The sequence below is a fragment of the Engystomops pustulosus genome, chromosome 7, assembly GCF_040894005.1.
Source record: "Engystomops pustulosus chromosome 7, aEngPut4.maternal, whole genome shotgun sequence".
Taxonomy (NCBI): domain Eukaryota; kingdom Metazoa; phylum Chordata; class Amphibia; order Anura; family Leptodactylidae; genus Engystomops; species Engystomops pustulosus.
The window spans coordinates 177,510,011-177,533,633 of record NC_092417.1 but is presented as its reverse complement, the minus strand read 5'-3'; the positions used below and the strand labels follow the sequence as shown (position 1 = coordinate 177,533,633).

General features: G+C 46.6%; 1 protein-coding gene across 3 annotated transcripts in view; it reads left to right on the top strand.

The window, feature by feature from the left end:
• PRR5L (proline rich 5 like) overlaps positions 1-18,013 on the top strand; it is a 30,551-nt gene extending 12,538 nt beyond the window's left edge. For all 3 annotated transcript variants that reach the window (XM_072119039.1, XM_072119041.1, XM_072119040.1), the window contains exons 2-9: positions 100-347; positions 1,006-1,086; positions 5,217-5,265; positions 8,884-8,941; positions 9,931-10,022; positions 10,429-10,569; positions 12,984-13,116; positions 17,257-18,013. In XM_072119039.1, the coding sequence (XP_071975140.1) occupies positions 178-347; positions 1,006-1,086; positions 5,217-5,265; positions 8,884-8,941; positions 9,931-10,022; positions 10,429-10,569; positions 12,984-13,116; positions 17,257-17,618 (1,086 nt within the window). In that variant the 5' untranslated portion in view covers positions 100-177 and the 3' untranslated portion in view covers positions 17,619-18,013. The remainder of the gene's footprint in view (positions 1-99; positions 348-1,005; positions 1,087-5,216; positions 5,266-8,883; positions 8,942-9,930; positions 10,023-10,428; positions 10,570-12,983; positions 13,117-17,256) is intronic.
• Positions 18,014-23,623: the final 5,610 nt, after the last annotated feature.

Below are 23,623 nucleotides of genomic sequence, written 5' to 3'. Positions count from 1 at the left end.
ACCTCATCATACACACTTGGCTGCTGCAGAACCTGGTAATGTCAGGGAGGGCAGTATTATATATTCCATGTGTTTATAATTATCTTATTGTTTCCGCAGTTTCTCCGTTTTCCCGCTCGCCTCCTGACCACGTCCACCCTAGAGCGGGCCACGTCTGGCATCCACCCTCCCGCCTGCATGACTGGGAGTCAGACCCTGCTGCCGTACTTCACGGTGCAGTTCAACAAGATGGGGTCATTCCGGCGCCCTCGCCCGCGCTTCATGAGCTCCCCGGCGCTCAGCGACCTGCCACGGTTCTACGCCGGCCGACAGTCCGTGCAGCTCAACTCCAGCGCCATGTGGAACAGGTACAGTGAAGGGTCGGGGGGCACCAGACTGGGCACGGTAATGGCAGCCATGTTTGTGGTCACCCAGCTTTCCCAGAATCAGACACAACATAAGTGACTACTGAGCGGAGGTGAATCCAGTATCCACGTACCTCCCCTTCGGATACAGGGTTCCCACGTCGTCTGTAGATTTGGGACACTAAGCCGTAATCCCGTAGTTAATCCTATAAATGACCTCGAAAGATTTTTCTTTTTCTCTCTGTTTTTTGGAGATTAAGCTCTAAAGACAATGAAGCTCACGGCGATAAGATTTCACGTTCCCTGGATGCAGCATCTACTGCTGTTGGGAGATTATATCCGTACTTAAATCTGTATTTGGGAAAGCTGGGTAGTCGCCTATGTAACCACCATTACAGTTTTTAGTAAAATTTCATTGGAGGACCCGAGGTCTCAATTCTTCATCCCTCCTGCGGGGGCGCTGCAGGGAATTGAAACACGTATCAGATTGAACCACAATACAGTGGACACAAATGGCGCTATTTCTGGGACCATTTTTCTCATTCTGGACAATTCCTTTAATTTTAGGGGCGGGGCTACTGTATGCAAAGTTGTTGAATTTTTTTGCAGCTGTTCTGGGACAGATGTCACGTACTGAATGTTCAGTGGTTTCCTTTCACAGCGTGCAGAACGCCGTCATCAACGTGTTCAAGGGAGGAGGGCTGCAGGCGAACGAACTGTACTCCCTCAACGAGAACATCAGGTACGGAGCGACCGCAACATTGTATCTCACACTCACCTGCGGCTGGATTCTCACACTCACCTGCGGCTGGATTCTCACACTCAGCTGTTACATCCCAGGTCACATGATCACGCACAACACACAGAAATATGTGGTCTTCATAACTCACTTACTTAAAGGGGAAGTCCACTGACAAAGTTACCGCTATATAGTAATACGATTTTTCTAATTTGACTTTACGACAAAAAAAAAAAACGCCTAAAATTTGGTCTCCAGATTTTCTGACAAATAAAAAACCAACAAAAATTTTAAAACAACATTAAAAAGTTAAAAACAGAAAATTGGTCCTTTTCTTTTTAACTGCAAAATTAAAACCGAAATCCACTCCATCCATTCCCAATTTTTGGTAGGGACGTTTTTGTGGGAGCAGTGTTGTTTTTAATGGAACCTGTACCCCCTTTTTTACACAACCTGTCACCCCTTTACAGCTACTAACTGGTTCCTATAGAGCCCTTTAAACTTAATGTCACCCTTCTTTTAGCTAAAAATTGTTTTCCTCACATCCCCATAAAATTAACTTTGTCGCCTAACCTGTCTTCAGCTTCAAGTCTCCTCAGCCGAGTCCAGTGGCTCCTCCCCATGCCTCCTTCTCACCATTCAGCACTTCATATCAAGTGACCAGAGTGATGTCATTTAAGGTCCTTTACCCAGTAACATTTGCAAAATCTACCCCATGTATGCATCTGATCACATGAAATCACAGCAGCCTCCATGGACTTCTACTCCTTCCATTCTCCATAGAGTCTGGTGTGATTTCATGTGATCAGATACATACATGCGGTAGATTTAGCAAATGTTAGCAAGTAAAGGCCCGTAGGTGACATCACTCTGGTCATATGACAAGTGGGAAGGAGCCGCAGGACTCGGGTAAGGAGGCCACGCCTCCTCCAACTTGCTGTTGATGACAGATTTGAGCCTCATTTCAGTAGTGAAAGTTGTTGTTTGTCAAACATTTCGGGATCGTTTTGACTAAACAGGTGATGAGCAAAACTGAAAGTAGGAGGGGAAAGCGGCCAGACCGAAGGCAGTAGCGGGGGAGGGTAATAAAGGATGTGATGTATGAAATAGCACAAAAATGTTATATACAACCTAAGGGTAACTACCTAAACTCTTAGTGTGGCCATTTTGGATTACGGCCTCTTTATTCACGTCTCTCCCAGGGAAGCGACACGCCCCCTGAGAGACGTCTTACAGAAGGCAGCGGCCATTTTGGGTGAGACCTGACGGTTTTGATAAAAAAAGCAACAAAGACACCCGAAGGAGTATGGGGGGGGGGCACTGAATATGTCATGGGTACATTCTGGGGGGTTCAGAATGTAGGGGGGTTCACTTTCAAGCTACTAATTTACATGTAAAGGGCAGAATTCAGCAGTTTTCTTCACAGTTGCCCACAGCGACCAATCAGAGCGCTGCTTTCATGTTTCAAGAGCGAGTTAGAAAATTAAAGCTGCTCAGTGATTGGTTGATATGGACGACAAAGACAAATTAGCTTCCTGGGTGCAAATCCTTCATTTTGGGGGCATTTATTGGGCTCAGATGCCCCCAGCAGCATCTGTTCAGGGTCTGATACCCAACGTTTTATTCAATCCTGTACGTGGCCCTGATTCTGCCCCTTTGCGGCTTCTCCCGGCCTCCTCCCGGCAGTCACTGAAGAATCTGGACCTGTCTGAACAGGTTGAATCATCTTCAGACTCGGGGCCAAGAATCGTCATCTTCATCAGACAGAATGTGATAAAGCCGCGAGCAGCTGTCACCGCGCAGAAACCACGGCCGCGCTTATATCAATGTAATTAATGGCCTTTAATTAGACGTCTAGTTATACGGCGCAGCGTGGTAGAGAAAACACCTGTCTGTTGCCCATAGCAACCAATTGTTTTCATTTGGTGTTTACACTTCAGTTACCAAGGGAAACGGTCAGAGGAGGGAAAGGAGAGGTATTAACCCATCATGGCCAAGGATCTCCTATTGTGACCACTATATGAGTCCCGCCCCCTGATTGTGGACACTATATGAGTCCCGCCCCCTGATTGTGGACACTATATGAGTCCCGCCCCCCGATTGTGGACACTATATGAGTCCCACCCCCCGATTGTGGACACTATATGAGTCCCACCCCCCGATTGTGGACACTATATGAGTCCCACCCGCTAATTGTGGACACTATATGAGTCCCGCCCCCCGATTGTGGACACTATATGAGTCCCGCCCCCCGATTGTGGACACTATATGGGTCCCATCCCCCGATTATGGACACTATATGAGTCCCACCCCTGATTGTGGACACTGTATGAGTCCCACCCTCTGATTGTGGACACTATATGAGTCCCACCCCCCAATTATGGACACTATATGAGTCCCACCCCCCGATTGTGGACACTATATGAGTCCCACCCCCCGATTATGGACACTATATGAGTCCCACCCCCTGATTGTGGACACTATATGAGTCCCGCCCCCCGATTGTGGACACTATATGAGTCCCACCCCCCGATTATGGACACTATATGAGTCCCACCCCTGATTGTGGACACTATATGAGCCCCGCCCCCCGATTGCGGACACTATATGAGTCCCACCCCCCGATTATGGACACTATATGAGTCCCACCCCTGATTGTGGACACTATATGAGCCCCGCCCCCGATTATGGACACTATATGAGTCCCACCCCTGATTGTGGACACTATATGAATCCCGCCCCCTATTATAGTCAGTATTTTTAAATCCCACCCCTTTTCCTCTATTATTTTTTAGTACAACCCTGGAAGATGTCCATAGGAATAGACCTAGGATAAGGACGCCCCCCTCCCCCCCCCCTACCGTCCTATGACCCTGGGGCTTATAGTCACTATATTATATTACATCTTTTTGTTTTATGGAGGAGAAGCATGTAAACGGCTGCAGTATACAGAGTTATTTCTGCTCCTTGTGTTGTTAGATGAAGCAGATACAGAACGTTTCCTGTGGTCAGAGCCGCTGCTGTAACACGTACAGATAACAAGACAATGCGGGACAATGGGCTCTTTGTGTTCTGTCTCTGAAAACATTGAGAATTTTAATGTGAAACTGCATCGGATCTGGACCGAGCCTCAAGCCTGATGTATAAAAGGGATACAGGATAGAAAGATAGATAGATAGATATGAGATGGATAGGAGATAGATAGATATGAGGTAGATAGATAGGAGATAGATAGATAGATAGATATGAGATAGATAGATAGATAGATAGATAGATAGATAGATGATAGATAGGAGATAGATAGATAAATAGATAGATAGATAGATATGAGATAGATAGATAGATAGATGATAGATAGGAGATAGATAGATAGATAGATAGATAGATAGATAGATAGGAGATAGATAGATAGATAGATAGATAGATAGATAGATAGATAGATAGATATGATATAGATAGATATATAGGAGATAGATAGATAAATAGGTAGATAGATAGATAGATAGATAGATAGGAGATAGATAGATAGATAGATAGATAGATAGATAGATAGGAGATAGATAGATAGATAGGAGATAGATAGATAGGAGATAGATAGATAGATAGATAGATAGATAGGAGATAGATAGATAGATAGATAGATAGATAGATAGGAGATAGATAGATAGATAGATAGATAGATAGATAGATAGATAGATAGGAGATAGATAGATAGATAGATAGATAGATAGATAGGAGATGGATAGATATGAGATAGATAGATAGATAGATAGATAGATAGATAGATAGATGGATAGATATGAGATAGATAGATAGATAGATGCGGGGGCACTGCAGGGACATTGCTTGCTGCCAGATCCCCCTGCAGCTGATCGCTGGAGGTCTGAGAATCTGAACACCTCCTGATGAACAAATGGTAGGGTAAAGACACAGTCCTCATGAATTAGAAATGTATAAAGAGACATGCGGCACTCACAACTTGTGGGAAAGTCCTTCATTTTGGGTGCATAGTAGAGAGAAGGACCGGGCCCTTTCACGCTTCCTAGCGCATTATCAAGCCATACACCTTGTGATCACCTTATAATCGGGGACATTTTGCCCAATTGACCAGTAATTTTTGCCTCCTTTTCTAGACATTTGCTGAAAAGTGAACTGGGTTCGTTTATCACTGATTACTTTCAGGTAAGTCGTGAGGCGGTGGAGAAGAGACCGGGGAATTACCCTGCAATTTCACAGCGACTGTCTCACCGCAGTCATGAATCAGACAGAGACTGCTATGTGTCTCACTTTCAGGGTTAATACTCAAAGGGATCTGTCAGCAGTGTTATACATGTATACAGCAGCCAGTGTTAGATATTGTCCCTGGAGAGATGTGTCCTAACACTGCTGTGCTCTGTGCTCTCTGCAGCCAGTGTTATGTATTGTCCCTGGAGAGATGTGTAATCAGACCTCACACTGCTGTGCTCTCTGCTCTCTGCAGCCAGTGCTATGTATTGTCCCTGGAAAGATGTGTAATCAGACCTCACACTGCTGTGCTCTCTGCAGCCAGTGCTATGTATTGTCCCTGGAGAGATGTGTAATCAGACCTCACACTGCTGTGCTCTGTGCTCTCTGCAGCCAGTGTTATGTATTGTCCCTGGAGAGATGTGTAATCAGACCTCACACTGCTGTGCTCTGTGCTCTCTGCAGACAGTGTTATGTATTGTCCCTGGAGAGATGTGTCCTAACACTGCTGTGCTCTGTGCTCTCTGCAGCCAGTGTTATGTATTGTCCCTGGAGAGATGTGTCCTAACACTGCTGTGCTCTGTGCTCACTGCAGCCAGTGTTATGTATTGTCCCTGGAGAGATGTGTAATCAGACCTCACACTGCTGTGCTCTGTGCTCTCTGCAGCCAGTGTTATATATTATCCCTGGAGAGATGTGTAATCAGACCTCACACTGCTGTGCTCTGTGCTGCCAGTGTTATGCACTGTCCCTGGAGAGATGTGTAATCACACCTCACACTGCTGTGCTCTGTGCTCTCTGCAGCCAGTGTTATGTATTGTCCCTGGAGAGATGTGTAATCAGACCTCACACTGCTGTGCTCTGTGCTCTCTGCAGCCAGTGTTATGTACTGTCCCTGGAGAGATGTGTAATCATACCTCACACTGCTGTGCTCTGTGCTCTCTGCAGCCAGTGTTATGTATTGTCCCTGGAGAGATGTGTCCTAACACTGCTGTGCTCTGTGCTCACTGCAGCCAGTGTTATGTATTGTCCCTGGAGAGATGTGTAATCAGACCTCACACTGCTGTGCTCTGTGCTCTCTGCAGCCAGTGTTATATATTATCCCTGGAGAGATGTGTAATCAGACCTCACACTGCTGTGCTCTGTGCTGCCAGTGTTATGCACTGTCCCTGGAGAGATGTGTAATCACACCTCACACTGCTGTGCTCTGTGCTCTCTGCAGCCAGTGTTATGTATTGTCCCTGGAGAGATGTGTAATCAGACCTCACACTGCTGTGCTCTGTGCTCTCTGCAGCCAGTGTTATGTATTGTCCCTGGAGAGATGTGTAATCAGACCTCACACTGCTGTGCTCTGTGCTCTCTGCAGACAGTGTTAGGCCCCTTCCACACTTGCGTTGCAGATCACGTCAGAGTCTGATCAGGGTGCGATCAGGGTTTGGTCAGTGAAAAACGCACATTTTGCATCAGAGTGCAATCAATTTTCAGTCAGAGTTTGTTCAGTGTCTCAGTTTTTCACGCGCAGAAAATGCGCGTGAAATGGACTCAGGACTGAGCTCTATCTTTTCTATGGCAGTTGATACGTGAAAAACGCATTGCACTTGCAAGTGTCTCAGAGTGGAATGCGTTTTTGATGCATCTCCATAGACTTGTATGGTGCGTTTTTCGAGATTTAAACGCGCGTTAAAAAAAAGTCTGAAAAGACCCATTGGTTACAATGGGTCAGAGTGCAATGCAAGTTCTGCACGTCAAAAGCACGCGCAGAAAACGCGCGTGAAAAACGCAAGTGTGAAAGGGGCCTTATGTATTGTCCCTATAGAGATGTGTAACCAGACCTCACACTGCTGTGCTCTGTGCTCCCTGCAGCCAGTGTTATGTATTGTCCCTGGAGAGATGTGTAATCAGACCTCACACTGCTGTGCTCTGTGCTCTCTGCAGCCAGTGTTATATATTGTCCCTGGAGAGATGTGTAATCAGACCTCACACTGCTGTGCTCTGTGCACTCTGCAGCCAGTGTTATGTATTGTCCCTATAGAGATGTGTAACCAGACCTCACACTGCTGTGCTCTGTGCTCTCTGCAGACAGTGTTATGTATTGTCCCTGGAGAGATGTGTAATCAGACCTCACACTGCTGTGCTCTGTGCTCCCTGCAGCCAGTGTTATGTATTGTCCCTGGAGAGATGTGTAATCAGACCTCACACTGCTGTGCTCTGTGATCTCTGCAGCCAGTGTTATGTATTGTCCCTGGAGAGATGTGTAATCAGACCTCACACTGCTGTGCTCTGTGCTCTCTGCAGCCAGTGTTATGTATTGTCCCTGGAGAGATGTGTAATCAGACCTCACACTGCTGTGCTCTGTGCTCTCTGCAACCAGTGTTATGTATTGTCCCTGGAGAGCTGTGTAATCAGACCTCACACTGCTGTGCTCTGTGCTCTCTGCAGCCAGTGTTATGTATTGTCCCTGGAGAGATGTGTAATCAGACCTCACACTACTGTGCTCTGTGCTCTCTGCAGCCAGTGTTATGTATTGTCCCTGGAGAGATGTGTAATCAGACCTCACACTGCTGAGCTCTGTGCTCTCTGCAGCCAGTGTTAGGTATTATCCCTGGAGAGATGTGTTATCAGAACTCACACTGCTGTGCTCTGTGCTCTCTACAGCCAGTGTTGTGTATTGTCCCTGGAGAGATGTGTAATCAGACCTCACACTGCTGTGCTCTGTGCTCTCTGCAGCCAGTGTTATGTATTATCCCTGGAGAGATGTGTAATCAGACCTCACACTGCTGTGCTCTGTGCTCTCTGCAGTCAGTGTTATGTATTGTCCCTGGAGAGATGTGTAATCAGACCTCACACTGCTGTGCTCTGTGCTCTCTGCAGCCAGTGTTATGTATTGTCCCTGGAGAGATGTGTAATCAGACCTCACACTGCTGTGCTCTGTGCTCTCTGCAGCCAGTGTTATGTATTGTCCCTGGAGAGATGTGTAATCAGACCTCACACTGCTGTGCTCTGTGCTCTCTGCAGCCAGTGTTATGTATTGTCCCTGGAGAGATATGTAATCAGTCCTCACACTGCTGTGCTCTGTGCTCCCTGCAGCCAGTGTCATGTATTGTCCCTGGAGAGATGTGTAATCAGAGCTTTGTGTATGTTGTTAGTAGCAGCAGGATTGTGATATATGCATTAATATTCCAGGATTGTAGCTTCTTCATGTGAACTGTGGGCATGTCCTCACACTGCTGCACTCTGTGCCTTCTGCAGCTCAGAGCACAGGAGTGTTACATAAAACATAAAGCCAGCCATCGCGTCTTTATGCCATAGACTACCCGGTTCCACCTCTAAACTGAACTGGACCGTAGATTCTGTGGGTTTCACATGCTCGACCTCATTATAGAATTTTTTAACAGTTCCTGGAAAAGCTGGGTGCCACCATGGCAGACACTGTTACCAGTCTTAAAGGTGAAGTCACCTGAAGTCCTAGATTTTTAGGGAAAGTTTGATGTTAGCCCCCGGCACCTCTCATGGCCCCTGCGCTCCTCCTCTAGTGACTTCTGCTCTGAAGCCCAAACTTCTCCTTTGTGTTTGTAGAATCAGCTCCTGTCCAAGGGTCTGGCGTTAATGGAGGAGAAAGTCAAGCTGTACGAAGGTGAGAGATAGCGGGGGCTCTGGGGGAGAGGGGATTGTGGGGGGGGGGGGGGTGTCTCTGAGTATGTACCTCTGGGTCAGTATGGATCAGGCTCAGTATATAACTCTGGGTCAGTATGGATCGGGCTCAGTATGTACCTCTGGGTCAGTATGGACCGGGCTCAGTATATACCTCTGGGCCAGTATGGATCGGGCTCAGTATATATCTCTTGGCCAGTATGGATGGGCACAGTATGTACCTCTGGGTCAGTATGGATCAGGCTCAGTATAAACCTCTGGGCCAGTATGGATGGGCACAGTATATACCTCTGGGTCAGTATGGATCAGGCTCAGTATAAACCTCTGGGCCAGTATGGATGGGCACAGTATATACCTCTGGGTCAGCATGGATCGGGCTCAGTATATACCTCTGGGCCAGTATGGATGGGCACAGTATATACCTCTGGGCCAGTATGGATCGGGCACAGTCTATACCTCTGGGTCAGTATGGATCGGGCTCAGTATATACCTCTGGGTTAGTATGGATCGGGCTCAGTATATACCTCTGGGTCAGTATGGATCGGGCTCAGTATATACCTCTGGGTTAGTATGGATCGGGCTCAGTATATACCTCTGGGTCAGTATGGATCGGGCTCAATATAAACCTCTGGGTCAGTATGGATCGGGCTCAGTATATACCTCTGGGTCAGTATGGATCGGGCTCAATATAAACCTCTGGGTCAGTATGGATCGGGCTCAGTATATACCTCTGGGTCAGTATGGACCGGGCTCAGTATATACCTCTGGGTCAGTATGAATCGAGCTCAGTATATAACTCTGGGTCAGTATGGATCGGGCTCAGTATATATGACTAGATCAGTATGTATCAGGCACAGTATATACCTCTGGGCCAGTATGGATCGGGCACAGTATATATGACTAGATCAGTATGGATTCGGTTCTGTATATAGCAGTGGGTTTGGACCCTCCTCTGTAACTGTTTCTCTGCAGGTGAGAACCGCGTCTTGATTCTTTCTGAATTGTGGGATCATTTCTTCATGGAGATCCTGCCGACGCTCCAGGCCATCTTCTATCCGGTGCAGGTGAGACCCCGGGGAATATGAAGGGGTTTACACTTTGGGATTTAGGGGAGGATTCTTTGCGGGAGTCATGACCCATCTGGGACTACTCCCAGGAGGTGGCACCGCATGACCCGGAGTCCTCTGGATAACTAATGAGGCTCAGACTGTGGCATAACTGAATGTAACGTGTAATGATAGTGAACTGTGCAATATACTTCATTACGTCAAGTATCTTCTCTGTGTCTTTTTTTCTGCTTCTTCTTTCTCCTGTAGCGAGCAGTGTATCTCTAACTCTTTCCATACCTAGAGATTATGTCACTTGGTGACTTTCCAGCGACTGTCTATAGAGAGTTATGTCGTATGCTGCTGTAGGGTGTGTTGGTAGCCTGTAGGGGGCGCTATCCAGTGCTGTATCTGTGTATTGCAGGGCCAGGAGCTCACGATCCGGCAGATTGCTCTCCTCGGCTTCAGGGATGCGGTTCTGTTAAAGGTGAACCTGGAGCGGACGCTGCCGCTGATGAAGTCACCGGTTCCTCCCCCGATCCTGCAGATGCTGCTGGTGCTTCAGGTACGAAAAGTTATGGCCAATATCTAGCACATTTGGTTCCACCTGGGGTATACAGCTCCCATGCATGCTAATGGTTAAAGAGCGAAACTAGGCGCCGGTCCGGCAGTCATGTGGTCATGTGAAGGCGCATAGGTCTGCAGAGGAGCTGCGTACACAGGATGCTGGAGGCTTCTTAATACTAATTGTAAAGTTGAGTCTGTGCTGCTGACAGGTTCCCTCTTAAGTACTATCCGTTTATAATCTCGGGATTGCAGGATTGTCCCAGAGTTCTGGCCCGTTTGGGTCTATTTTTGGGTCAGTACTTGGTTAGAATCCTGACACAGTTGTTTGATTTTCTGGCTCGTGTTGCTCATTACATAAAGGGTCAGAAGACGCCGGAACTAATGAATGTGACGTAGAAACAGCATCCAAAGACTCGCAGCAAGAGAATCGGCTCCGAGGAGACCCCAACGACAGAGGAGGAGCCTCAGCAATAAGGAAGAAAGTGCTGGCCGCTCCCCCCAGCCCCGAGCCGAGGATTGGGTGTTATCATAGGATTTAAAGGGAACCTGTCAGCATCACTAGATAAGAGCATCCCTGCGCTGTCCAGTACAATGGTCTCACTTAAAGGGGCATTGCAGGATTTAGATATCAAGACCTTCATTCCCAGGGTCTTGCCATTGGTACCACTAGTCACATGACCTGGTTGTATCTCAGTCCTGTATAAGTGAATGGGGCTGAGATGCAATTCCCATCACAGCCACTAAATAATATATAGTGCTGTACTACAATAGCTCCGGGGCCGCTAGGAAGGGCGGCACACCTTAAAAATTGTAATTCAGCTGAGACGGCACTTTCACTGGAGTTTGGAGTGAAAAAAAGGATGGATGTCCTCACACTGCTGAGCTCTGTTCTCTCTGCAGTCAGTGTTATGTATTGTCCCTGGAGAGGTGTGTATTCAGACCTAACACTGCTGTGCTCTGTGCTCTCTGCAGCCAGTGTTATGTATTGTCCCTGGAGAGATGTGTAATCAGACCTCACACTGCTGTGCTCTGTGCTCTCTGCAGTCAGTGTTATGTATTGTCCCTGGAGAGATGTGTAATCAGACCTCACACTGCTGTGCTCTGTGCTCTCTGCAGCCAGTGTTATGTATTGTCCCTGGAGAGATGTGTAATCAGACCTCACACTGTTGTGTTCTGTGCTCTCTGCAGCCAGTGTTATGTATTGTCCCTGGAGAGATGTGTAATCAGACCTCACACTGCTGTGCTCTGTGCTCTCTGCAGCCAGTGTTATGTATTGTCCCTGGAGAGATGTGTAATCAGACCTCACACTGCTGTGCTCTGTGCAGCCAGTGTTATGTATTGTCCCTGGAGAGGTGTGTATTCAGACCTAACACTGCTGTGCTCTGTGCTCTCTGCAGCCAGTGTTATGTATTGTCCCTGGAGAGATGTGTAATCAGACCTCACACACCTGTGCTCTGTGCTCTCTGCAGCCAGTGTTATGTATTGTCCCTGGAGAGATGTGTAATCAGACCTCACACTGCTGTGCTCTGTGCTCTCTGCAGCCAGTGTTATGTATTGTCCCTGGAGAGATGTGTAATCAGACCTCACACTGCTGTGCTCTGTGCTCTCTGCAGCCAGTGTTATATATTGTCCCTAGAGAGATGTGTAATCAGACCTCACACTGCTGTGCTCTGTGCTCTCTGCAGCCAGTGTTATGTATTGTCCCTGGAGAGGTGTGTATTCAGACCTCACACTGCTGTGCTCTCTGCAGCCAGTGTTATGTATTGTCCCAGGAGAGGTGTGTATTCAGACCTCACACTGCTGTGCTCTCTGCAGCCAGTGTTATGTACTGTCCCTGGAGAGATGTGTAATCAGACCTCACACTGCTGTGCTCTGTGCTCTCTGCAGCCAGTGTTATGTATTGTCCCTGGAGAGATGTGTAATCATACCTCACACTGCTGTGCTCTGTGCTCTCTGCAGCCAGTGTTATGTATTGTCCCTGGAGAGATGTGTAATCAGACCTCACACTGCTGTGCTCTGTGCTCTCTGCAGCCAGTGTTCTGTATTTTCCTTGGAGAGATTGATAATCAGACCTCACACTGCTGTGCTCTGTGCTCTCTGCAGCCAGTGTTCTGTATTTTCCTTGGAGAGATTGATAATCAGACCTCACACTGCTGTGCTCTGTGCTCTCTGCAGCCAGTGTTCTGTATTTTCCTTGGAGAGATTGATAATCAGACCTCACACTGCTGTGCTCTGTGCTCTCTGCAGCCAGTGTTCTGTATTTTCCTTGGAGAGATTGATAATCAGACCTTGTGTGTATGTTGTTAGTAGCAGCAGGACTGTGATGTATGTATTTATACTCCATCTTTGTAGTTTCCTGCAGTGAAGGGAATTCCTTCTTTGGATTATTATATGTGATATTCTTATTTTCAGGGCATCCATGAGCCCTCGGGACCCAGTGATGGTTACCTGAAGCTGGAGGATCTGGTGAAGATGGTGGTATCTCCGTATCTGGCAGCGTATGGGGACAGGAGCTGCAGCCACAATAGCGCCCCCTGTATTCTAGGTAAGATCATTACTACATAGGACATAACCCAGTATTTGCAGTACATGAAGGTCACGTTAGGACCGTGGAAGCCCCGATACTCATCAACAGGAAGCCTGGAGCGGAAGGGACAACCCCTTTAAAGGAAATTTTAAGACCTGGTGGTGGATGAGGGGTAAATTAAAAGAGTCATGTGACTTTCTACGCCAGTGATTGGTCTACAGTGACCAGTGGAGTCTCACCACTTCCTGTCTAGACAGGAAGAGGATTCTCACCACTTCCTGTCCAGACAGGAAGTGGATAGAATTGTGCGCTATGGCTTCTTCATCGCCTTTAAGTGGCACCTTTATAGACCTGACACCCTGGGAATCAGTTCACATGATGTAATCACCACCCAGTAGAGTAAATATGGTGAAGCCTTAGAAGTCCTGGGCTCTGATCAGACGAGAACGGCCTCGGGCCATGTGTCATGTTCTCAGCCTCCAGAGTGTGGGAATAAAGCCGAGGAGTAACTTATGTCTCGCTAATTAACGCCGTTTGCATAATGACGTGTTTATGTTGCGGTGTAATTGGTAATCTAAAGCGCTTAGGACGGAAACCTTAGTCAAATATTAAATCCCTGCTCCAAATCACCAGCAGCAGAGGAGATGTAACCCGCACCCTACAGCATTCACATCAGCCCTGCACATGTCTGTATTATACTCCAGAGCTGAACTCACTATTCTGCTGGTGCAGTCATTGTGTACATACATGACATTACTTATCCTGTACTGATCCTGAGTTACATCCTGTATAATACCCCAGAGCTGCACTCACTATTCTGCTGCTGGTGCAGTCACTGTGTACACACATGACACTACTTATCCTGTACTGATCCTGAGTTACATCCTGTATTATACCCCAGAGCTGCACTCACTATTCTGCTGCTGGTGCAGTCACTGTGTACATACATGACATTACTTATCCTGTACTGATCCTGAGTTACATCCTGTATTATACTCCAGAGCTGAACTCACTATTCTGCTGGTGGTGCAGTCACTGTGTACATACATGACATTACTTATCCTGTACTGATCCTGAGTTACATCCTGTATTATACTCCAGAGCTGCACTCACTATTCTGCTGCTGGTGCAGTCACTGTGTACATACATGACATTACTTATCCTGTACTGATCCTGAGTTACATCCTGTATTATACCCCACAGCTGCACTCACTATTCTGCTGGTGGTGCAGTCACTGTGTACATACATGACATTACTTATCCTGTACTGATCCTGAGTTACATCCTGTATTATACTCCAGAGCTGCACTCACTATTCTGCTGCTGGTGCAGTCACTGTGTACATACATGACATTACTTATCCTGTACTGATCCTGAGTTACATCCTGTATTATACTCCAGAGCTGCACTCACTATTCTGCTGCTGGTGCAGTCACTGTGTACATACATGACATTACTTATCCTGTACTGATCCTGAGTTACATCATGTATTATACACCAGAGCTGCACTCACTATTCTGCTGGTGCAGTCACTGTGTACATACATGACATTACTTATCCTGTACTGATCCTGAGTTACATCCTGTATTATACCCAGAGCTGCACTCACTATTCTGCTGCTGGTGCAGTCACTGTGTACATACATGACATTACTTATCCTGTACTGATCCTGAGTTACATCCTGTATTATACCCCACAGCTGCACTCACTATTCTGCTGGTGGTGCAGTCACTGTGTACATACATGACATTACTTATCCTGTACTGATCCTGAGTTACATCCTGTATTATACTCCAGAGCTGCACTCACTATTCTGCTGCTGGTGCAGTCACTGTGTACATACATGACATTACTTATCCTGTACTGATCCTGAGTTACATCCTGTATTATACTCCAGAGCTGCACTCACTATTCTGCTGCTGGTGCAGTCACTGTGTACATACATGACATTACTTATCCTGTACTGATCCTGAGTTACATCATGTATTATACACCAGAGCTGCACTCACTATTCTGCTGGTGCAGTCACTGTGTACATACATGACATTACTTATCCTGTACTGATCCTGAGTTACATCCTGTATTATACCCAGAGCTGCACTCACTATTCTGCTGCTGGTGCAGTCACTGTACATACATGACATTACTTATCCTGTACTGATCCTGAGTTACATCCTGTATTATACCCCAGAGCTGTACTCACTATTCTGCTGCTGGTGCAGTCACTGTGTACATACATGACATTACTTATCCTGCACTGATCCTGAGTTACATCCTGTATTATACCCCAGAGCTGCACTCACTATTCTGCTGCTGGTGCAGTCACTGTGTACATACATGACATTACTTATCCTGTACTGATCCTGAGTTACATCCTGTATTATACCCCAGAGCTGCACTCACTATTCTGCTGCTGGTGCAGTCACTGTGTACATACATGACATTACTTATCCTGTACTGATCCTGAGTTACATCCTGTATTATACCCCAGAGCTGCACTCACTATTCTGCATCTGTGTCTGGCCCCCATCTCCTGTGTCACCCCGGATGACTCCCTGGTTGGCTTGGCTCTGTTCTCTTTGGCGTCCGTCCTGCGGTGACACATGATGTGTAGAGAATTGCGGTTGCGGTGAATAGACACATGAAATCATCAGCAGCTGCGAGGTGAATCGGTGCCTCTGATCTGAGGCGTCCAGTGTTCGTGTATTCGGTGGAGCGTTGGGGGTCTGATTTGTTTGGTGTAATTTCCCAGAATCCTTAGCGCTATTACTTGAACACTCTCTCCCTTCTCTTCCGGGCAGCTGTGGATATGGGGCGCAGCCGCTGAATACCAACCAGCTGCATCACCCGCACAGTGACTGTCCTTAAAGGGAAAGTCTCAGACTCACAATAACCTCAGACCCTTCAGCCCTGACCCTTGACCCTCATATCAGACTACTGGCTGCAGCAGAAGCTCCTCCTCCCTCTCCCCCTTCTTGCTTTTTCTACATCAGAGTTAATATTAATGATTAATGTTACAGAAAATAACATTATAAACTTGAAATCAATCACTGTGTAATGCCCGTCCTCACCTGCGGGGGCGCTGCAGGAGAATGATGCACCTGCTCCTGGGTTCCTCTTGCAGTAGATCACAGACGGTCGCTGGCAGAACACTTTTTGATTGGCTATTTTTTGGTCCATTCAGACATTTATAGAATTCACAATCTCTTTAAGCCCCACCCTTCAGTTAAATCCCACCCCCGAGGAGTTTATTCCCATTCTCATGCCCAATCCTCCAGGTCATTGCTAGTAAATTTCTCTCCTCACCTATATATCAGCGGGAAGGACCCCAATTCATCTAGTGACCCCCTGAAGACCACAATGTGATGAATGCAAGCTCCTATCCGGCTGTATGGAAGACACTAGTTCCGAGTGCAGAACCACAACTCCCAGCATATCCATAGCTTAAAGGGGTTGTCTAGATTTCAAAAGGGGTCTACTCTTCAGGACCCTCCTCTCTTGGACTCTTGGAGTATAGAGCAGGTAGAGAGTGTCCCTGCCTCTGGAGGACTTGTCCTTATTGATCTGAATGGAGACTGTGTAATGCTTCATTCCGCCTGTGGGGGCAGTGCAGGGAACTTGAATCCTTGCCTGGTTATGTAGGGCACTATGTACCCTTTACTGGCAGAAATCTTCTTGTTTCCTGGCAGTTTGTCATCTTAGCAGTAAAATTTTTTTTTACCTTTATGCAAATGAGCTTCACCGTGCACTGGGGGCGGGGCCTTTTGTAGTGGTGCACCCGTTTTCATCTTCACACATATTTTTTTTCCTATAGGAGATCATAAACTAGACGATGTGTATAGAGATCTGTAACGATGGTCAGAAAAGAGAGAAAATACAAGAGCACCAACATATGTGACTCCGCCCCCAGTGCACTGAATGGGTTTTTTTGCTTTTAATAATAATAAAAAAACAAAGTTTCCCTAAAATTACAGATCGATTGTAAATTGGAAAATGACTTTGTCAGAACAGTGGCGCCTACAGGCAGAGGGCGGTATTACAGGCCTTGTATTCAAATGTTCAGTTTAGCTCATAACTTTAGAACTGCACATTTTATAATTTTTTGGAGATTTTTTTGGTCCATATTTAATACTTTGATGCATCTTCCTTTCTTTACAGATCATCGATTCTCTAAATGTCACCTAAGATCGGACTCCGCCCCCTACACGCCCCTTGGGGGCTCCTCCCTTCCGGCTGAGCGCTGCCTCTCCCCCCTCACCGAGCAGGAGGGGGAGGCGTATTTGGAGAAATGTGGAAGCATCAGAAGACACACAGTGGCCAATGTCCACACGGACATCCAACTCCTGGCGATGGCGTCCATCATGCACCCCCGATCCGAGGAGGCGGAGCTTTCCAGCTCCTGTCTGCTACTGCAGCCATCTTTCACCCAGCGCCAGTTCAGCAGCGAACCAAATATTGTGGACTGTCCATCAGAGATGCTCCAGGACAGCTCGGAGGACAGCAGCCCATCCCCCAGCTGACCCCCACCCCCAAAAAAATTTTATTTTTAGACACCAACGAGGAACCTCAGTAGTGACCACAGATTAACCGCACCACATCCTCTAGCGCTGACCACATAGACATCGCCTTTAACTGGTACTTTAACTTTTTTTATGGTAGCTTTTTTTTATATGGTACATGGGGGCGGAGTCTTATAAACAAAAAAACATATCAATATCCCACAGGAGGAGTCCAAAAGACAAACCCACCAATCATGGACCATGGACTGGAGAAGGCGGAGCCTGCCCCACATCGTACATATTTTTTGTTTTGTTAAAACTTGAATTATTTTTTTTTTTTTTTTACTTTTTGGGGGATTTTTTGCTCATATTAAGTGGAGGAAGAGAACAATAAATAAACTGGAAGTTGCAATAAACATTTTTTAATTTATTTAAAAGATCAAATTTGCTGTTTTTGTAACATGGGAATTCTAGAGAATTCCCTAGATGGGCCCTACGCTAGTGTAAGGCCGCCCGTCTTTACCTCCTACAGGAGGGTGATGCAAGGACCCAGAAACGGGGGATTATATTGTATGAAGCTACTAGACAGTAAACTACCGGAGGGGCATCACTGTGGCTACTGGGGGGATTACTGTGACTACTGGCTACTGGGGGGATCACTGTGGCTACTGGGGGGATCACTGTGGCTACTGGGGGCATCACTGGGACTAAAGTCTACTTGGGGATCACTGTGACTACTAGCTACTGGGGGGATTACTGTGACTACTAGCTACTGGGGGGGATCACTGTGACTACTGGCTACTGGGGGGCATCACTGGGACTAAAGTCTACTGGGGGATCACTGTGACTCCTGGGAGCATCACTGTGAAAAGTAGGGGATCACTGTGGCTACTGGGGGGGGGGGGGGGGCTCACTGTGACTTCTGGCTACAGGGGGCATCATTGTGACAACTGGCTACTGGGGGAATCACTGTGAATACTGGCTACTGGGGACAGCTGCTGTGACTACTGGGGGCATCACTGTGACTACTGGCTACTGGGGAACTATAAAAGCAACATTGAGAACCACTGATCTAAAATGTACTTTTATAATGCTAATATTTTATGCTATTAAGCCAGAAGGGCTCCTGGGGGTGTTCACAGAGCCTGTCCGTGCTGTAGCTTCACAGGCTGTTACACGGTTTCACAAAGAAGTTGCAACAATGTTGCTCCATGTGTATTGCACCGGGTGGTCTCAGGGTTGGTTTAGGTCCAGGAGACGGGCGATTCTCTCATCTCTTCTATTATAACATGCTCCATATTATTATGAAGAGACTTTGTGGGCCACGTGTACTGATACCAGCCCGGCCGGTTCTGTGACCCAGATGGAGACATCTAATAGGATTTGACACTTTTCATGGAGGGATTTAAGTGATTGACGCCTTGTTTGGGTTATTACACCTTGTGGGCGGGGTTCCCATTCATCTGTTTGCTGAGATCTAAAGACGATGGTGACATCCACCAAAGAGACAGCAATTAGGGGCGAGTCGTTTCGGTATGGGGCGAGTGTCGCGTCTAAAGTCGAGAGATGAAAGGGCGAGACGCGGGGCCGCACATTCATGGAGTCCTGAAAGATTTTCTCTATTTGATCTGACAGCAGACACTGCCGATTCTTGGAAGCATCAAAGACGCAGGTTAAAGTGCGATTATATCAGAGGGGAAGGGGGTTCACCTGTGGACCCTGCACCATAGCGCCCCCTTGTTCAGCATTTTGGCTGCAGCATAATTTTACAAATATCTGCAAAGGAAGCAGCTCTCTCTTCCCCTCTCCCAGCTGGAAGTCACAGCAAAATCTACAAAACATTCCTCCAACTGCTGTCACTACTTGCTCCATTACTATACTTACTTAAAGGGTTTGCAGAGGATAAAAAAATCCAAAAAAAGTCTGCTTTCTTCCATAAATAGCGTCACCTCAGGCAGTGTGTGCTATTGCAGATCAACTTCAATGGAGTCAAACTGCAGTACCAGGTTCAACCCAAAGATGGGTGTGGCGCTGTTGTGCAAAACCAATAAAAAAGGAATACAGGAGGTCCCCTACTTAAGGACACCCGACTTACATATGACTCCTAGTTAAAGACGGACCCCTCTGCCCCCTGTGACCTCTCTGGATGTTACTATAGTCCCAGACTGCAATGATCAGCTGTAGGGTGTCTGTAATGAAGCTTTATTGATAATCCTTGGTCCAATTACAGCAAAAAATTTTGAAACTCCAATTGTCACTGGGGCAAAAAAAAAAAAATTATCGGGATCTACAATTATAAAATATACAGTTTCGACTTACATACAAATTCGACTTAAGAACAAACCTCCAGACCCTATCTTGTATATAACCCGGGGACTGCCTGTATCCATAAAAATTAGTGAATAAATTGTGAAAGGGGTGTGTCCATGCACTGTCCACACTGATTGGACTACCCAGCCTGGCAACTGGTAACACCCACTTGTCAATTAATTCAGAAAATGTATGAGAGGAGGAACTGAGAAGTAGCCCAGGCTCTACAAAAGATCTTCCAGAATTGCTATTTCATGGAGAATACAAATATTGACTAAAATGGACAAGCCATGAGTGTCATGAATTAATTATGGAAAGGGGGTATCCCTTAAAGGGGTTGTCTTGGATTAGTAAATCAGGGCTACTTTCAGCGCCTCCCCTGTCCATTGCCTGTTATTGCAACTCAACTTAATCTATTTCTGTGGGGCTGAGATGCCATACAAACCACTGAACAGGCATGGTGCTGATATGATTGTGTTTTCATGGACAACCCCTTGAAATATTTCCTAAGCATCACTTTAAAACTAGTAAATGGGAGTGTTTTCATTCACTGGCAGCAAGCGGATAATGTGCAACTTCTCATGACTTCCAATAAAAGGCCATTGGATAAGATTACATTATATATTGGTTGGCTGCCTGTAATAAGGGATGTGCTGGGACTTCCCGCTTGGGTAGTGGGGTGGGAGGTGACAGCTTAATCACAGCCACTATCATTCAAAGCTTCAACTTTGCTTCTTTTGTTGGAAATCTATTAATGAGTTGAAGACTGATGACATTTCACAGAAATCTGCAATCATTGGGGGGATGTAGTTGATATTGTAGATGGTGCTGAGACTTCTTGCTGCGAGAGAGGAAGAGAAAGCTGTCTCAATTATAGCGATTCGAGATGAGTGAACCAGACGTTCAGCCTGTTTGACCCCGACATATTGCTGGATTGGCGACCGAAAAGTCAGTAGGGCAAATTGACGCCCCTAGCAATTATCCATGGCTATGATTGGCTGTCAATGAGGCAATATATCCAGGTCGTGCAGCCGAACCCAGACGCTTTGTCGAGTTCACTCATCTCTAATATATATGTGGCATTGGATCTCCCCGTTTGATGGACTGTACCACACAGACTCTCCACAAGGGGTCAAAATCTTCCATCACAGTTACTAATAATGACCAGACAGGTTCCTGTCACACAGTTATAAGTAATAAGCTCACCCCTCGGCCTCCCTGACTGTATACTTACGGTGTGGAGAATGTAGATGGAGAGGATAAACATGGTGCACCCCCAGCTAGGGGAGATGGTTTGGTCTCTATATGCTCAGGTGATGCTGAGACGTCATGGGACTGATAGTAGACCAGATAAATGGGAGGTTTCAGGTGTTACCAGAAGATCTTTAGCTTAAAACTGTCACATATTAAGGGGAAATCTGATGAATGGACCATATAAGAGAATCAGGATTTCTCTAATCTGTGTAATAAGGGATTAACGATGCAAAACACTAAAGTGCTTCTAAAAGCTGCAGCTGAACAGCAGGAGCTGCGGCCATTGCGGCTCCTCTGGTATCGGCACATCTGTCGCCGTCAGGACCTGACCTGAAATGATAGAATCTGATGCGGATGAAAAATTCTAACTTTTTGCAGAAAGGTTCATCACTGCTTTGTTGTAGACAAGTCAAAACTGACTGACCCTTACTGATTAGGATAAAGCACTTGGGACGAGATAGAAACTTTCTATTGCCTCCAGCAACCTCTGTCTGTACCTGTGTTCTTCCTTCATCACTCAGAAGTGTCAGCAGGATCACATAAAACATTATAGTACTGATGGGAATAAAGCACTAGGGGTGAGATAGAAACTTCCTTTTATCTCCAGCAGCCTCTGTCTGTACCTGTGTCTCTACTCTATAACTCAAAATCATCAGCAGGACATTTTAGAGTAATACTGGTTGAAATAAAGCACTTGGGGTGAGCTAGAAACTTTATATTATCTCCAGCAGCCTCTGTCTGTGCCTGTGTTTCTCTTGTATGATCCAAAAGCACCAGCGGAGTCATATAGGACATTATACAGAATTACTGACCTGTCTTGCACTTGAAATAAAGCACTTGAGGCGATATAGAAACTTACTGTTATCTCCAGCAGCTTCTGACTGTGCCTGTGTTTCTACTCTATGACTCAAAATCATCAGCAGGGTCCTATAGGACATGGTAGAGTAGTACTGATTGAAATGAAGCACTTGGGGTGAGCTAGAAACTTATTATTATCTCCAGCAGCCTCTGTCTGTGCCTGTGTCTCTGCTTTATCACTCAGAAGCATCAGCAGGATCATATAGGACATTATAGAGAAAGTACTTACCTGTAATGATGGGAATAAAGCACTTGGGGTGAGAAAGAAACTTCCTATTATCTCCAGCAGCCTCTGTCTGTGTCTGTGTCTCTCCTCAACCACTCAGACGCATCAGCACAGCATTAAGGACATTATAGAGTACTGACCTGTAATGATGGGAATAAAGCACTTGGGGTGAGATAGAAACTTACTATTATCTCCAGCAGCCTCTGTCTGTTTCCCTGTCTCTCCTCTATCACTCAGAAGCATCAGCAGAATCTTATAGGACATTATAGAGAAAATACTTATCTGTAATGCGGGGAATAAAGCACTTGGGGTAGTATAGAAACTTAATTTGGCAATTAATGATCATGTATTAAAATATTAAAAAATATGTAAATATATAACATATAAGGTTCTGGTTTGGGGGAGGGGGGGGGGCAGCTCGCTCTCATCCGCTTTGTGTCCGCGCTGGGTAGGAAGCGGGGGCTCCCTTATCTGATCTGTGTATAATGGGCACTGCACAACTTCCTGTTATTAACGTCCTGTAATAACCAGGGAATAATATTCCTCCAAACTTTCCCGATTCCTCTTGGTGACTCTCACTATTAGAATGTATGAGGTCTGAAATAGTTAATTTACCGTAATGGTCAGATTTGACCCCGTTATTAAGCTGATCAGGTTGTGCCCTGATGCTAAGTACCCCATCGATCAGCTGTGATCTATGGGGAACGTATCAGAGAATGTCCAGTGATCCTGCACTGCCCCCGCAGGAGAGGTGCGGTATTACACAAGTTGTAATAAAGTACATAGGACAGTGAGTGTAATGTACAGACATGCTGGGTCCTCCAAACTGACAGAGGACTGCTGATCAGTGAGGGGATCCAGGTGTCAGACCCCCACTACTTGCTGATCAGTGGGGGGATCCGGATGTCAGACCCCCACTACTTGCTGATCAGTGGGGGGGATCTAGGTGTCAGACCCCCACTACTTGCTCATCAGTGGGGGGATCCAGGTGTCAGACCCCCACTACTTGTTGATCAGTGGGGGGATCCAGGTGTCAGACCCCCACTACTTGCTGATCAGTGGGGGGATCCAGGTGTCAGACCCCCACTACTTGCTGATCAGTGGGGGGATCCAGGTGTCAGACCCCCACTACTTGTTGATCAGTGGGGGGATCCAGGTGTCAGACCCCCACTACTTGCTGATCAGTGGGGGGATCCGGGTGTCAGACCCCCACTACTTGCTGATTGGTGTGGGGATCCGGGTGTCAGACCCCCACTACTTGCTGATCAGTGGGGGGGATCCAGGTGTCAGACCCCCACTACTTGTTGATCAGTGGGGGGATCCAGGTGTCAGACCCCCACTACTTGCTGATCAGTGGGGGGATCCAGGTGTCAGACCC